This window comes from Lynx rufus, unplaced genomic scaffold (assembly GCF_022079265.1).
Source record: "Lynx rufus isolate CCGP_SWC_20201006 ecotype Redwood Valley unplaced genomic scaffold, mLynRuf1.p SCAF_8, whole genome shotgun sequence".
Lineage (NCBI taxonomy): Eukaryota > Metazoa > Chordata > Mammalia > Carnivora > Felidae > Lynx > Lynx rufus.
Window position 1 is genome coordinate 27,507,914 of NW_025814896.1, and position 17,642 is coordinate 27,525,555.

A 17,642-nucleotide genomic window follows, 5' to 3' on the forward strand; every position below is an offset into this window, starting at 1 on the left:
GAGTGTATTATGCTAAGTGAAATAAGTCAATCAGAGAAAGACAAACACCATATGATTTCACTCATATGTAAAATTTAAGAAACAAAACAGATGAACATAGGGGAAGGGAAGGAAAAATAAAATAAAATAAAAACAGAGGAGGCAAACCAAAAGAGACTCTTAAATATAGAGAACAGACTGACGGTTGCTGGAGAGGAGGTGGGGGGAAGGGCTAAATGGGTGACGGGCATTAAGGAGGGCACTTGTGATGAGCACTGGGTGTTATATGCAAGTGACGAATCACTAAATTCTACTCCTGAAATCAATATTATGATATATGTTAACTAATTTAAATTTAAATTTAAATTTAAAAAATTAAAAAAAAGATTAATACTGCATGATCTCACTTATATATGGAATCTAAAAAAGTCGAACTCAGAGAAGCACTAAGTACAATGGAGGTTGCCAGTTGCTGCATGGGGGAAATGGGGAGAGGATGGTCAAACTTTCCCTTGTACAATTAATAAATTTGGAGGGGCGCCTGGGTGGCGCAGTCAGTTAAGCGTCCGACTTCAGCCAGGTCACGATCTCGCGGTCCGTGAGTTCGAGCCCCGCGTCAGGCTCTGGGCTGATGGCTCAGAGCCTGGAGCCTGTTTCCGATTCTGTGTCTCCCTCTCTCTCTGCCCCTCCCCCGTTCATGCTCTGTCTCTCTCTGTCCCAAAAATAAATAAACGTTGAAAAAAAAAAATTTAAAAAATAAATTTGGGAAAGCTGGGGCGCCTGGGTGGCTCCATCGGTGGGGCATCCGACTTCGGCTCAGGTCATGATCTCGCGGTCCGTGAGTTTGAGCCCCGCGTCAGACTCTGTGCTGACAGCTCAGAGCCTGGAGCCTGTTTCAGATTCTGTGTCTCCCTCTCTCTCTGCCCCTCCCCCACTCACACTCCGTCTCTATCAAAAGATGAATAAACGTTAAAAAAAAGTTTTTTTAATAAAAATAAAAAATAAATTTGGGAAAGCTAATGTACAGCATGGTGATTTTAGTTAGTAATACTGTACCGTGTACTTGAAATGTGCAGAGAGGAGATCTTAAGTGTTCTCACCACAAACAAAAAAACAGTATCTATAGGAAGTGACGGATGTTTTAATTGGCTTGATCGTGGTAACTTCACAACATACGTGTGTATCAAACCCTCGTGTTGTCCACCTTAGATATGTACAATTTTTACTTGCCAATTGTACCTCAATAAAACTGAAAGAAAAAGAACATGTAAAACATATTCATTAAATTCATCAGAGCCAAGGGGAGGGAGGGGAAAGATAATAGGGTATAGAGTTAACAAGAAATGAATGGGTAAAGTAAGAGATGAGCCTTGCCCAGACCAATGAATCTGTGTCACGGAGGGGTGCTGAATTCAATAGCTGAGATCGAAAACAATGGTGGGGATGAAAGGAGTAGACAACAAGTGATAGAGCAGCTCGCACTGAAACCTAGACCAGCTGGGAAGATTTTGCCCACTCCTGGCCCCGGGAAAATCCGGAAGGCACAAGCCAGAGAACGTTCTCAATATGCTGCGAAAATTCAGAGGCCCGTTATTTTCAGGGAGGTTTTCCTACGCTTCCTGGCCGTATGTAGCAGGCAACTAAGCTACCAACTACTTTGTCTTCGCCAGGTCTGATGAGGACACTGCAGACCTGCGCTGATATTCTGATAAAATTATCAGGCTTCCTGAGGATCTAAGGAAAAAAAGGTAAGACAAGATGCAGAGAGCGTACTATACGGTCTCTGCTGGGTGAAAACAAGCTGGCTTAAGAATTACATGACAAATCACCATTAATACTGTCAGTTGCTTCCCCTCTTGAGTGAGTCTGGGCCAAGAAAGAAAACAGAACTCACCGTGTTTCCTACCGTCTGACCTCCATCCTGAATTTCAGCTTTGAGCACAATCCCGGAAAAAAAGGCATGACCATGGTGAAAGTACCACTGAGCTAATGTCTACAGATTCTACACATATATGACAAAGAAGCCCTTATAACTCCGGATTCCACATATCCAGGGTTTATCGCTGATGCATTCTAACTCTTGCAGAATCTGAGAATTAAAAAGGGATCTGGTGAACAAGATCAATAAATGGAAGCTCAATTCAAAGCCAACCCAGTGAACTAATAAGTGTTCTATTATAATACCGCAGGGAACTAAGGGAAGGATAGCAACCAGGAAGAAGATCTATAGAGAAGCAATACTAATAATGAGAGTATTTAAGAGTTATCGGACATTTTTAAAGTGCCAAGTACAGTACTGAGAACTTTGAGAATCTTACACACATTTTTGTAAATAATGCAACTGAGGTTTTAGTAAAACTGCTGAAGGTCACAGATAAGTAGTAGAACCAGGACTTGAATCCATGCCTGTCTAACAACAGAGCCCCTGCACTTAGTTGCCACACAACCCCAACTCCCAGTGACAACAGTTTTGGAGCATGAGCCCAGTGCCAGTTATATACTAAGGTACCTACATGGACCACCTCATCTTGGACTTTTAGCAACAGCTTAGAAAAAGCTATAAAGGACTTGATCGTGACATCTGCTAGTCACCCATTATAAAGAGGAAGAGGAGCAAATATGCCTATCCTAAAGGATTTAATAAACCCAAAGAACTTGGACAACTCCTACATTTGCCAAATTTAAGACCTGGTGAGTTCACACTTGGATTATTGCCTTTCTTTCTGGCTAACACACTGTAAAAGGAATTTAGGAGAAATGGCATTAGAGCACAGAATAGGAACCATGACAATGAAAGTACTTAAAATTGTTATTAAGAAACATGGGGTGCCTGGGTGGCTCAGTCGGTTGAGTGTCCGACTTCAGCTCAGGTCACGATCGCATGGTTCGTGAGTTCAAGCCCCGCGTCGGGCTCTGGGCTGATGGCTCAGAGCCTGGAGCCTGCTTCCGATTCTGTGTCTCCCTCTCTCTCTGCTCCTCCCCCATTCATGCTCTGTCTCTCTCTGTCTCAAAAATAAATAAACTTTAAAAAAAAAAAAAAGAGGGGCGCCTGGGTGGCGCAGTCGGTTAAGCGTCCGACTTCAGCCAGGTCACGATCTCGCGGTCCGTGAGTTCGAGCCCCGCGTCAGGCTCTGGGCTGATGGCTCAGAGCCTGGAGCCTGTTTCCGATTCTGTGTCTCCCTCTCTCTCTGCCCCTCCCCAATTCATGCTCTGTCTCTCTCTGTCCCAAAAATAAATAAAAACGTTGAAAAAAAAAATTAAAAAAAAAAAAAAAAAGAAACACAAGGGGCGTCTGGGTGGCTCAGTCGGTTGAGCATCCGACTTCGGCTCACATCATGATCTCGCGGTTTGTAGGTTCAAGCCCCAAGTCAGGCTCTGTGCTGACAGCTCAGAGCCGGGAGCCTCCTTCGGATTCTGTGTGTGTCTCTCTCTCTGCCCCTCCCCCACTCACACTCCGTCTCTGTCTCTGTCTCTCTCAAAAATTAAAAACACATTAAAAATTTTTAAAAGGAGAAGAAGAAGAAGAAGAAGAAGAAGAAGAAGAAGAAGAAGAAGAAGAAGAGGAGACACAATAGGGTATCCAGGTGGCTCGGTCGGTTAGGCATCTGACTCTCAGTTTCAGCTCTGGTCATGATCTCACAGTTTGTGAGTTTGAGCCCCACATCAGGCTCCACACTAGCAATGGGATTCTCTCTCTCCCTCTCTCTGCCCCTCCCTTGTGCTCTCTCTCTGTCTCCCTTTCTCTCAAAATAAATAAATAAACTTTAAAAAAAAGAGAGAGATGGGAAGAAAGGGGTTAACAACAGTCCTACAATCAATCTTCTCCCTTTATCAGGGATGCTCCTGGAAAGAAAGAAAGAAAAATAATAATGTTGACTCTATCAGATCCCCTTCTAAACATGCAAGCAGACCCGGAGAACTCACCAATAGCATTCACTAGCAGCAGTCTTTAGCTAACAGAATAATCTGCTCTGAATACATCTAGAATTGTTTCTAGTGAACAAACCTGGAATCTATAATTTATAAAGACATGGCTCCTTAAAAAATGTCATGCATGTATAACGTTATGTAATTTTCAGAGACTAAAATGGAAATGTTTCTTAAGGAAACATCCCCCTTTGTGTGATACGCTCACATGCATCACTTAGACATCACTCAGAAATCTCCTGCATTAAACCCAATCCACAGCTCATTCTAATGAGGCACATGGGAGCTGGGAAGTGACATGAACACCTGAGACTTTTGCATGTTTTCCCTGTGCTTCATAATTACCTGTATCCTTGAAATTGTTACTAAAGCTTAACACAGGAAAGATCTTGGATTCCAGTGAACCTGATTTGAATCCAATCAATCTTTTGTGTTAATCAGGAAAGAAAGCAAATATTGCTGTATAAGTATATTCATCTCAAAATTTTTCAAAAAACCCACTCTGGAAAACAGTATGGAGGTTCCTCAAAAAAACTAAAAATAGAAATACATACATTCCAGCAATTCCACCTCTGGGTATTTACCCAAAGAAAACACAAGCACTAGTTCAAAAAGACATATGTACCCCTATGTTTACTATAGCAATATTTACAATAGCCAAAATATGGAAGCAACCTGTGTTCATCAACAGATGAATGGATAAAGGAGATGTGATAGATTAAAGATAGAGATAGAGACACACACACACACACACACACACACACACACACACACACAATGGAATATTACTCAGCCATAAAAAAGAATGAAATCTTGCCATTTGCAACAACGTGGATGGACTTAGAGGGTATAATACTAAGTGAAATAAGTCAGACAGAGAAAGACAAATACCATATGATTTCACTTACATGTGGAGTGTAAAAAGCAAGAGAAACAAACAACAATAGTAGAAACAGTCATAAATATAGAGAAACATAAAATTATGAAAAATAAAATCACAAATAATCCTTCCCAAAGATAAAGACCCTTAAAATTGGGGGTACATATCCTTCCAGATTATATTTTATGCATATATATGCATATGTATAAATACATATAACAAAGACTAGCTCATACTATCCCATAACTTTCCTTTCTCACTTAATTTTCACTCATTTTTCAAAGAGATCACACCAGCTTTTAATCTTGTAGGCCCTCGATTAACACTGTTTAAAGCTGCATGGAATTCTAATGTGTTATGTACCATAAATCAGCAAATTCTCTATTGATGGACATTTACATTTTCACATCCTCATTACGAGCAATGCTAAGAAGGAAATATAGTACTTAGACATCTTTGTGAACTTATCCATTTATTCTATGCGTGTTAATTCTGGGTCAAAGAGTAGCATAGTTTCGTTCTGTTTAACTTTGTTTTAGACATTGAATATATATTGCAAATTGCTCTCCAAAATATACTGCATTGATTTAAACTCACAGGAACAGTACTCAGTTGTCCCTGTGTTGCCTCACCCTTGCCAACAGTAGCTAGAAAGTGTATTTTCAAAGACTGGATGCTAGTCTTCCAGATATTCTGTGAGAACTCCGCAAATGTATGCAGTAGCCAATGAGACAGTCTGACCAAATCCTTTGGCCCTAACAGCGGAGATTTCTGCTTTACTTTACTTTATTACTTGCTCACTGCTCAACTTTTGATCTCATTTGAAGTCGTATAAAGATTAGAGCTCCAGGCAAGTGACATAGGTAGTTCTGTCCATCCACCCCACTGCACTGTCCCCAAACATGTCCCTATCCTTCAGGCATGAAGTTCTTGCCTCTGGCTTTTGCTGCTCCCTTGTTCCTGGCTTCAATGACCGTAAGTAACCTGGAATTCTCCACATTGAGGAGAAAGTGATGGAAGGGAAGGGAGATGAAAACAAAAGCATTAGATACATTTATTTTTAAAAGGAAAGAAAAAATTTAAGTGCACATCTATTTAGAGGAGCAGGAAGAAATGAATCAGAGAAGACAGATTTAAAAAAAAAAAAGCTAGACTTCTCTGAATATACCCTATTTGGAAGATCTGACTTTGGAATCATTTAAATATTTAACCTAATATAAGAATATCAAAATTTTTAAAGCAATCCCTAAAAATTAAAAGCAAAAGAAATAAAATTAAACCGTGTGTAGAACTGGTAGCATGACCACAAATAGAAGAACTATTTAAAGTGCTGGGAGGGGCGCCTGGGTGGCTCAGTCGGTTAAGCGGCCGACTTCAGCTCAGGTCATGATCTCACAGTCCGTGAGTTCGAGCCCTGCGTCGGGCTCTGGGCTGACAGCTCAGAGCCTGGAGCCTGCTTCAGATTCTGTGTCTCCCTCTCTCTGACCCTCCCCTGTTCATGTTCTGTCTCTCCCTGTCTCAAAAATAAATAAACGTTAAAAAAAATTTTTTTTTAAATAAAATAAAAAAATAAAGTGCTGGGAGGGGCGCCTGGCTGCTCAGTCAGTAGAGCATGCGACTCTTGGTCTCGGGGTTGTGAGTTCGAGTCCCATGTTGGGGGCGTAAAGGTTACTTTAAAGTAAAATATTTTTAAAAAATGTGATGGGAAATAATCATTCCCATTTTGTTTGCAAAAGGAGAAATGGGAAAAATAAGATACAAGTTCATCAAAAGGGTACTGTTTTGAGCTAAACCACTGTACATCCATATGCGTAGAGTGATGTAAAATTAGAAAGAATCCTGAGGATCCACATTTTTAGATGTGAAAAGAGCTCTTGGACATATTAAATTGTCACAAGGAAGCTAAGGACCCATAAGTATAGAATGACACAATTATTTTGTATAATTTGCTCAATTTCATTGAGTAAATTTGGCTTTTTGTTCTTTTGGCATACAGTTCTTTGAATTTTGACATGGTTGTTTTTCATGCCTCAAGTTCATTAACAAACATACCGGGTATGTTGAATTCAAGCGTTTGAAAAGAGATCGCACCTCTTAAAATGTTCCTTTTCACATCTGCTTAATGGATTACTTGAAACATTCTTATTTCTCGAGCAGTCGGTGTCTTACTATAAACGAAGGTGCAGTGAATCCAGATCCAAAGTACACAGTCATCATATTTAGTAACCACCACTTGTTTTCCACTGAAAATGGCAAATTCTCCCCTGGACCCTCCTCAGAGTGGCTCCTACAGACCACAGAGGCTGTGAACCTCCAGATGCTCTGTCCCAACATAGTGCGGTTGGAAGCTGTGCAAAAGGCACGACAGACACCCAAGACGAAAGATACCGTAGCACCACACCACCTTATTCCCCGGTGTTGAATTTTGACACGTTTAGATTCGTGTAACCACCACCACAAACAGAACATACAATAATAGCTTCATCACCTAAAAAATACTTCTTTCTATTCAAACTCTTATCCCACCACAACCCCCAGCAACCATTGATCTATTTTCCATCACTGTGGTTTTGCTGTTTCCTAGGATACCCGCTGAATGAAATGTTCTGTGACTGGCTTCTCTCACTCAGCTTGTCTTTCAGGTCTATCCAATTTTCCATGTGCATCAATGACTCATTCTTCTTTCCTGCCGAATAGTATTATATTCTAGAGATCTAGTACAGATTTTTTTTTCTCCTTTCACTCATTGAGATCATTTGGGTTTTTCCAGTTTAGGGCTGTCACAAAGTTGCTATAAACATTTGTTTATAGGTTTTTGGGTGGTCCTAGGTTTTCATTTCACTAGGGCAAATACCCACGTGTAGGACTGCTAGGTCCAATGGGAAGCTGATGTTTAACTTTAAAAGAAACTGACAAACCATTTTCCAGAGTAACTGGGCCATTTTGCATTCCCACCAGCAATTCAAGAGATACAATTTTTTCCACATCCTCGCCAGCAATTGGTGTTGTTGGGATTTTTATTTTAGCAATTCTTATTAACATTGTTTTAAAATGTTTTAAATGTTTTGAATGTTTTAAATGTTTTGAATGTTTTAAAAATTCACAGCTGGGGCGCCTGGATGGCTCAGTCGGTTAACTGTCCAACTTCAGCTCAGGTCAGGATCTCGCCATCTGTGAGTTCAAGCCCCACGTCGGGCTCTGTGCTGACAGCTCAGAGCCTGAAGCCTGCTTCAAATTCTGTGTTTCTGTCTCTCTCTCTCCCTGCCCCATCACTGCTCACACTCTGTCTCGCTCTCTCTCTCAAAAATAAACATCGGAAAAAAATTTTTTTTAATTCATAGGATTGGGATGCCTGGATGTCTCAGTCAGTTAAGCATCCAACTTCAGCTCATGATCTCACATTCATGAGTTCAAGCCCCACATCGGACTCCACACTGTCAGCTTCTCTCTCTCTTCATTATTCTCTGCCCCTCCCCCTCTCATGATCTCTCTCTCTCTCTCTCTCTCTTTCAAAATAAAAAAATCATAGGATTAAAAGAAAAGATATTATATATTATTTATGTAATTAACATAAAACACAAATACATAAAGGGAAGATAAAAATAAGCATCCAATACAAGAACCTATAGGAAAAACATCAAAATTAACTTTTTGGAACTGAAAGAAAGGCATATACATACTGAAAATAGTTTGCTACACACCCAAATCCTCCCTTAAAGCCAACAGCAAGCAGGATAGTGTAAGGGCAAACACAAATGAAAAAGATGAGCCTTGCCTCACTCGCCTCCGATGGCCTGCCTTGCTGCCCGCACGCCCTGCCACTGCCCTGCAAAATGTTTCAGTTACCTGCAGTCTTTTGCCAAGTAGGCCAGGGTCCAGGGCACTGGCTCCTCGTCTCACTCGGGCCTCCAAAGATACAAAATTTGGTGCAGATGCGTGAGTCTTAATGCTCCAAGGTATACACCTTTTAGCGGATGTTGTAGCCGTTACTACGGGGCCAAAGGAAAGAACAGTGATTATTGAACAGAGTTGGGGAAGTCCCAAAGTAACAAAAGATGGCAGGACCGTTGCAAAGTCCATGCACTTAAAAGATAAGTATCAAAATATTTGCCCTAAACTTGTTCAAGATGTTGCCAATAACACAGATGAAGAGGCTGGCGATGGTACCACTACTGCTGTGTCCTGGCACGGTCTATTGCCAAGGAAGGCTTCGAGAAGGTTAGCAAAGGTGCTAAGCCAGTGGACGTCAGGAGTGGTGTGATGCTAGCTGTTGATGCTGTAAGCGCTGAACTTAAGAAGCAGTCTAAACCTGTGACAGCCCCAGAAGAAATTGCTCACATGGCTAGATTTCTGCAAGTGGAGACCAAGAAGTTGGCAACATCATTTCCGATGCAATGAAAAAGGCTGGAAGAGAGGGCGTCATCACAATAAAGGTTGGAAAAACATGAAACGATGAATTAGAAATTATTGAAGGCATAAAGGTTGATCGAGGTTATATTTCTCTGTACTTCATTAACACAGCAAAAGATCAGAAATGTGAGGGGCGCCTGGGTGGCTCAGTCGGTTGGGCGTCCGGCTTCGGCTCAGGTCATGATCTCACGGTCTGTGGGTTCGAGCCCCGCGTCAGGCTCTGTGCTGACAGCTCGGAGCCTAGAGCCTGCTTCGGATTCTGTGTCTCCCTCTCTCTCTGCTCCACCCCCACTCATGCTCTGTCTCTCTCTGTCTCAAAAATAAAAATAAACAGGGGTACCTGGGTGGCTCAGTCGGTTGAGCGTCCGACTTCGATTCAGGTCACGATCTAGCAGTCCGTGAGTTCGAGCCCCGCGTCGGGCTCTGTGCTGACAGCTCGGAGCCTGGAGCCTGCTTCCGATTCTGTGTCTCCCTCTCTCTCTGCCCCTCCCCCGTTCATGCTCTGTCTCTCTCTGTCTCAAAAATAAATAAATGTTAAAAAAAATTTTTTTTAATTAAAAAATAAAAATAAACATTAAAAAAAATAAAAATAAAAAAAGAAATGTGAATTCCAAGATGACTATGTTCTACTGAGTGAAAAGAAAATGTCTAAAACAGAAAAAAAAGAAAATTTCTAGTGTCCAATCCATTGTACCTGCTCTTGAAATGCCAATGCTCACTGCAAGTCCCTGTTCATAACTGCTGAAGATGTTCACGGAGAAGCTTTGAGTACACTTGTTTTGAATAGGTTAAAAGTTGGTCTTCAGGTGGTAAGCAGCCAAAGCTCTAGGTTTTGGTGACAAGAGAAAAAAAATTGCTTAAAGACATGGCTATTGCTACTGGTGGTGCAGTGTTTAGGGAAGAAAGATTGACTCTAAATCTTGAAGATGTTCAGCTTCATGACTTAGGAAAAGTTGGAGAGGTCAATATGACCAAAGATGATTCCATGCTCTTAAAAGGAAAAGGTGACAAGGCTCAAACTGAAAAACGTATCCAAAAAAATCACTTGAAATCAACAGTTAGATATCACAACTAGTGAATATGAAAAGGAAAAGCTGAATGAACATCTGGCAAAACTCTCAGAGTAGCTGTGCCGAAGGCTGGGACAAATGATGTTGAAGTGAGTGAAAAGAAAGACAGAGTTACAGATGCCCTCAATGCTCTACGAGCTACTACTGAAGAAGGCGATTCTCTGGGAAGGGGCTGTGCCCTGCTTTGGTGCATTCCAGCCTTGGATCCAATAACTCCAGCTAATGAAGATCTTCAAAATTCCTGCGATGACCATTGCTAAGAATGCAGGTGTTGAAGGATCCTTGATAGTTGAGAAACGTATGCAAAGTCCCTTAGAAGTTGGTTATGACGCTATGCTTTGGAGATTTTTTGAATGAAGGTGGGAAAAGGAGTCACTGATCCAACTAAGGGTGTAAGACCTACTTTACTGGATACTGCTAGAATTGCCTTTCTGTTAACTATAGCAGAAGTCATAGTCACCGGAATTCCTAAAGAAGAAAAGGACCCAGGAATGGGTGGAATGGGTAGACTGGGAGGGGGTATGGAAGGTGGAATGTTCTAATTCCTAGAACAGTGCCTTACCATTATTAATGAACTGTGAGAGGAAACTCAAGGCAGGGCCCTTCAACAATAACTTCAGAGAATTCCACTGGAGGAAATGACTGAAGAAAAGTCTGGCTGGTGTTTAAGAAAATCATGATAACCATCAGTTACTGGTTTCGGTTGACAACAAATTCTGATTTACTGCTGTCATTGTCCATGCTCACAAAGAATGTATTTTGTGCTTTTGAATAAAAAGAGGCATTTTTACTACTATGATGTTAAAATCGGGATTTTCATACTTGCCATCACCAGATGAAAAGTTAAGGAGCAGTCTTTCTGTGGAGAGCAAGAATAATTGTGTACAAAGTGGAGAAACAGCCAACTATGTGGCAACTTCTGTGTAATGAAAATTTGTTTAAAGTTAAAAAAAGAAAGAGCCTTAATTCTCCCTGTTAAGAGACTTATTACCCCTCCCCTCCCTTTTCTTAGAGCATTTACTTTAGAAAACTTGTAAGTTCCTTCTCTTTCTTTAAAACATTTATTATTTTTTTTTTAATGTAAATATTCTTCTTGACCACTTTACAACCCAGGAATGTCTTTCTCAAAGACCTGGGAGCCACCTCTCTGAAATGTAGTCACAGTTTTTGTGGGTAGGTAGGAGCCTAACTTCAGCAGCTTCCTCAGGCTCCTCGCTCTAAGTTTCAAAACTACCACCTGCCACAAGGATATGAGAATTTTGTTTTTCCTTTGGGTGAAACCAATCAGCAAACACAGAGAAGCCACTCTACGTATCAAGTGAATCTAGGATCAGCAATGTGTGACAAATGGTACTTTCTGGTCCTCTTCAGGGCTAGGGAGTGTTTATCTTGAGAACATGTCTGTAATGAGTTGTATCTTCTTGGCTATAAAAATGGGTAAGATTTTGGTCTTTGCAATCTCTTGGCAGATTGTCTACGGTATGCATCACGTCCCAGTTTAATGCTTATTTAGTGACAAAACGGTTTTCTTTCTCTTCTATGTCTGTGGGGAGGTTTTATGGGTTGAGATTTTTTTTTTCAATTTTTTTTTTTTTAATTTATTTTTGGGACAGAGAGAGACAGAGCATGAACGGGGGAGGGGCAGAGAGAGAGGGAGACACAGAATCGGAAACAGGCTCCAGGCTCTGAGCCATCAACCCAGAGCCCGACGCGGGGCTCGAACTCACGGACCGCGAGATCGTGACCTGGCTGAAGTCGGACGCTTAACCGACTGCGCCACCCAGGCGCCCCAAGAGATTTTATTTTTAATTACATTCCCCCAACAATAGCAAATACATACATACATGTGCATGCACACACACACACACATGCACACACAGAGATGACATCGTCAGCAAAACTTGGTGAAAAAAAAAAGAGTAGAAAGAAATGGAAGTGAAGAAACAAACAAAAAAATGAAAGTGGGCTACACGCACAACAATAAAAGCACTAACATGTGCCCCAACATGGAGAAAATCCCGCCTTGGATGTAAGATTAACCCAGTTGTTCTCAAATGTGGTCTCTGAAAAGGGAGCCCTTGTGCATTGTTGGTGGGAACGTAAACTGGTGCAGCCACTATGGAAAACCACATGGAGGTGTTTCAAAAAATTGCAGATAGAACTACCATTGATTCAGCAATCCCACTTCTGGGTATTTATTTGAAGGAAACAAAAACACCAACTGGAAAAGGTATCTGCACCTCCCAGTTCACTGCAGGGTTATTTACAATAGCCAAGATAGGGGAACCAACCTAAGTGTCCATCGATGGATGGATAGATGTGGTTTACATATACAATGGAATCTTATTCAGCCATAAAAAGAATGAAATCTTGCCACTTGCAACAGCATGAGTTGAGGGTATTATGCTAAATCAGAAAGAGAAAGACAAATGTTGTATGATCTTACTTATATGTGGAATAAACCAAACAAAAACCAAGCTCACAGACAGAGAACAGACTGATGGTTGCCAGAGGTGGGAGTGGGCAAAGGTGGGCAGTTTGCCAGAGGTGGGCAAAACGGATGACGGGGACCAAATGGTACAAACTTCCAGCTCTAAAATAAATAAGTCATGGAGATGTACTGTACAACATGGAAACTATATTTAATAATACTGTACTGCAGGGGCACCTGGGTGGCTCAGTCGGTTGAGCGTCCGACTTCGGCTCAGGTCATGATCTCGCGGTCTGTGAGTTCAAGCCCCGCGTCGGGCTCTGTGTTGACAGCTCAGAGCCTGGTGCCTGCTTCGGATTCTGTGTGTGTGTGTGTGTCTCTCTCTGCCCCTCCCCGCTCATGCTCTGGCTCTCTCTCTGTCAAAAATAAACATTAAAAAAATTTTTTTCATAAAAATAAAAATAATACTGTATTCCATATTTGAAAGTTGCTAAAAGAGCAAATCTGAGGTTCTCATTGTAAGAGAACAGAAACTCTATAATTATGTGTGCTAATGGAATTAGCATTAAATCTATTTAGCATTAGAATTAAATCTATAAGAATTCTATACACATATAGAATCATTATATTCTATACCTGAAACTAATATAACATATTCAATTATACCTCAATTAAAAAAAAAAAAGTGTGGTCTCTGAACCAGCAGCAGCAACACCATGGGAAATGCCAATCTTAGACCTACCTGAGACCCACTGAATCAGCAACTCTGGGGTAGAGGCTCAACAACACGTATTTTCACCAATCTTCTGCATGACTCAGATACGTGCTATAGTTTGAAAACCACAGGACCAGGCAAATAGATCTGAGAACCATCTGTCAAATCTGGAGGGTTCCTACACGTGGGAATATGTGGAGGTGGGTGGACAGGGAATTTCTGCACTGAACTAGTCACTCAAGAGTCTCTGAAACACCAAATTTAAAAAACCCTTATAGGGATGCCTGGCTGGCTCAGTTGATAGAGCCTGTGACTGTGATCTCAGGGTCATGAGTTCAAGCCCCACCTTGGGTGTGGAGCCTACTTAAAAATAATTAAACAGAATAATTTTATAATAAAACAAAAATTAAATTTAGTAATTTAATTTAGCAACACTGGGGCCAGCATTTGCTCCCAATACATACACACACACACACACACACACACACACACACACACAGAGCATGTCCATGAGCTCTTGGCAGGGGCAGCTCAGAAGACAGTGACTATTTCCCTCCAGACTCCAAAGATAGGGTTACGGTTTCACCAGAGGAGAAGTATCTCTCATTCCTGCCTTCACCCCAACTCTAGTCAAGGCAAGCACAGTCCAAAAGACTGGACCTCCTTCCCCCACCTAACTCCCACTCCTAGGGTGCAGGCTCTCCCCTAGGAGCACCAAGTCAAGAATACTTGGACTGTGATCACCCTCCCTCCTCATAGGCAGAGGTTCCAAGAAGGGCAAGCCAAGAAGACAGAGGTTACCATGACCCCAACACATGCTCCAGCTTATAGGGCAGTGGTGTCACTCCAGGAGAAGCCAGTTTGCTCCAGGTCTCAAGGGGGCAGACAAGACAGGTGTACTGGTATGTCTGTAACACTTTGAGACAGAACCCCCCTTCTTTCTGAATCAGAAATTTAGGTATCTTATATACAGTGCAGCGCTGGGTATGCTTTATGATCAAATATGAAATTTTCAAGGTGAATGAATTAAGCATCTATATTTATGGATAGGGCAGATAATATTCAGTCTGAATTCTGAAATACTTTGTGTATTTTTTATGTTTTAAAAAGTCATTCACTAGGTAGTGTGTGTGTGTGGTCTTCTGATATTTAGGTTTCAGATATTTAATTAAATTTAGACTTTTGAGTGGTCATCTTTATAACAATAACGTTATACAGTATCCTTAGATGTCCTTCTCTTTTTACAGTATCTACTAGTTTCCTTCTAGAACAATGATAGAATTAGCATATTTTTTATCTCTCCTCCCTTTCCAACACATCCAATATGAGTCAATACAATGTTATCTCAATGTTCTCAATGTTATCTCTACATTGCCAAATATGTCTACACCTTTATCACTTGATTCTTCAGCCTTGATTGATGTTCTTTGAGTTACACCTATTAAAGATGAGGCAATCAGCAAGTTAGTCCCTATCTCTTGGGATGCTCACCTATGAAATCCAGCCATCCTTCTGTAAGGAAGGCCACATGGGGAGGCCTAAATGAAGAGGTCCCTCACGCCCACTGAGTTTATAACTGATAGCACCACCCTGGCAGCCATATGAGTGAGCCATCTTGGAAGTAGATCCTCCAGCCCCAGCTAACGTGCCCCAGTTGACGCCATGTGGAACAGAGATGAGCATCTCCTACTGAATCCTGCCCAAACTGCAGAGTCACGAGCTAAGTGAACGACTACTGCGGTTCTCGCCACTAAACCAGTTTGTTATATAGCAACAGATAACCAGAACAATAAGCAGCATTAGAATTCTTTCCTAAACCGGGTACTGAGGGTCCCCAGACCAAGCTGAGAGAAGTGGTCCTACAGTACTAAACGGCACGCCGAGGTCAACAATTCTACTGATTCCTGACTGCAAGAAACTTATTATTCTAACCCAGTCAGTCAGCTGGCATTAACTAATACAAAACATGACGTGTTAGCCAATATAAAAATGCCACCCCTAGCTGGCCAACTGAGTCAAGAGAATACTATTGGCTCTAAGATACGTCGGCCAAGGAACCCAGGCTGGTCAATCGTACATCTAAGGTAATCTCCTTGGTGATCTCTGTCTAGCGGGACTAACAGGTTTCATACTGTTGTTTTCAGCTTAATTGTAAACCCTCCATGAATAAGGCAACATCTAAGGGTTTAGAGGGCTGGATCTCTTACTCTGCCCGAGACAGTCACTCCCTCATCACTCCAGAGGGCAGCTGTGGAAGCATCATGGTGAGTCCCAGAAATTTTGGAATGGTTGCTCACTCCTCTAGGGTACAGGTCATGTATCCATAGGTCAAACAAGGAAAGTCATTTTTGCAAATTGGAAGAACATCCCAGAAGGGATATGGTGACCAGTCTAGGAAATGTCCCATTTAGTCATAAGGGTCAATCAGTTAATGGCTGTTATTTCTATTGGTGGGCATAAACATGGGCCTACTGCATTACTCCCCCCCAACTCCCTCCCAAAAAAAAAAAAAAAAAAAAAAGATAAATAAATAAAAACTGTTAAGTGACCTAATCAACAAAATAAAAGGTAAATGATTATGGACCTGAAGTAGCAGCAATATTAATGTTAGGGAAAGAGCACATTTCGCTACTTCCGGGTTCCAGTGGAGGAACTAACCTCACACATTCTCTTCAAAGCAGATGTGGCTGCCACAGAGCAGTGATGAAGAAATTCCCCAGAGGGAGCTGGCCAGAGCTGATCTGCAGAGGTGGCCACGGGGCAGAGAGGCAGTTGCCTGAGGACACAAGCCAGTGCTGCTACTGGAGTGGCCACCAGGGGGAAGGAGCATGGCCTGAGCAGAGCTGGAGCTGGGCTGAGAGCCATGGGGCTCCTTGGCTGAATTTAAAAATGGAGAACTGGAACCCAGAATGAAATGAGCGGTTTGTGGTGTTCTTCCATCAGCCGGCCTAGGTCCGCTCTTTCACTTCCAACACCCTCTACTGTCAAAGCCTAACACAGGGCCAGCTGGCAAAAGAGGCATCTTTCCAGGGTTCAAATCCAGTATCGCAAAACAGGACAAAGAAGGGTGGATTTGGGGCTAAGAGAATAAACTGGTAATCAGCGCATCTACACGCGGAGGATAGCAGAACAGAAGGATCCAAGACTAACTTCATCCCACCACCAAGTCACCCCTTCTTCTTGTTGATTAAATAATTGATACTTCTATGAGTTAAGCCACTGTTAGTTAGTCTTGCGACGCCACATATTTCTAATTGAAACAGGAAGTGTTGGCGTGTCTTTAGTGAGCCGCCCACCTTGTAAATGAGTCTCTGCAATAGGTCTAATCACTGCATGGTGTCCAATTATACTGTCTTCAGTTGCATCCATGTTTCACCAACATTTAGAATGCTTTTGGTTTTCTGCTATTGCAAACAATGTTGAGATAGACCTCTTTGTGTATTTGTTCGATTATTTCCGTTAGACCAAAGTCCAGGAATAGAGTCACCGAGGCAAAATGCAGGCATTTTTCAAGACTCCTGGTGCATATTGCCAAATTGCTCTCTGAAAGCAAAACAGTACCAATCAACACGCCCAGCAGCGGTGCAAAAGAGCAGTCGTTTCTCCCACACCCTCGCCGACACTGGCTAGGAAGCATATTTTGAAAGATGGTGCTGTGTTCTGCCTCTTCCCCTCCCAACAGCCTAGAATACAAGCGCTCAATAAATCAATCACAGCTACAGACTGGTAGCCATTATGATCTAATATGACTGTTCTGGGTGGCAATGAACTCTTCCTCTGGTTCACTGCCCAGTATCCTGGCATCATGTGGCTCCTATAAAGGCAGTAGCTCCAAGCACACCACACAGAGGGTCCGGACTCCATTAAACCACCACCTTGCTTCCCAAGCCATCCCTTCGGCCATGAAGCTCCTGTTCCTGGTCTTTGCATCCCTTGGATTCCTGGTGACTCCAGGTAAACTGGATGGAGGAGGAGGGCTGGGGGGCAGGAATGCTAACAGATCTGATTGCTCGGGTGACAGGCAAGCCAGGTGGAGGCTTGGAGGCAGGACTTACCCCCCTGAGTTCCAGCCTAAGGTAGGGATCACTCAACATTCACCACCGGCCTCAATACCCCGTACCCAGCCACTACCTTGTGTACGATCTTCTACAAAAACCAGTCCTCAAACTTTTTTCCTGTTTTAAAACAAAAGTCAGCCTCAACCTGGTCCAAAATACCTTTCTCTCACTT

The 17,642-nt window shown here is 42.1% G+C and overlaps 1 protein-coding gene and 1 pseudogene across 1 annotated transcript; one reads left to right on the forward strand and one right to left on the reverse strand.

Annotated features, from left to right (window-relative positions):
- Positions 1-1,698: 1,698 nt before the first annotated feature.
- LOC124504247 (60 kDa heat shock protein, mitochondrial-like) lies at positions 1,699-10,808 on the forward strand (annotated as a pseudogene).
- Positions 6,929-7,120, reverse strand: LOC124504248 (cytochrome c oxidase subunit 7C, mitochondrial-like). The gene has a single exon (XM_047069674.1). It carries the CDS (start codon positions 7,118-7,120, stop codon positions 6,929-6,931), a length of 192 nt encoding a protein of 63 aa, XP_046925630.1.
- Positions 10,809-17,642: the final 6,834 nt, after the last annotated feature.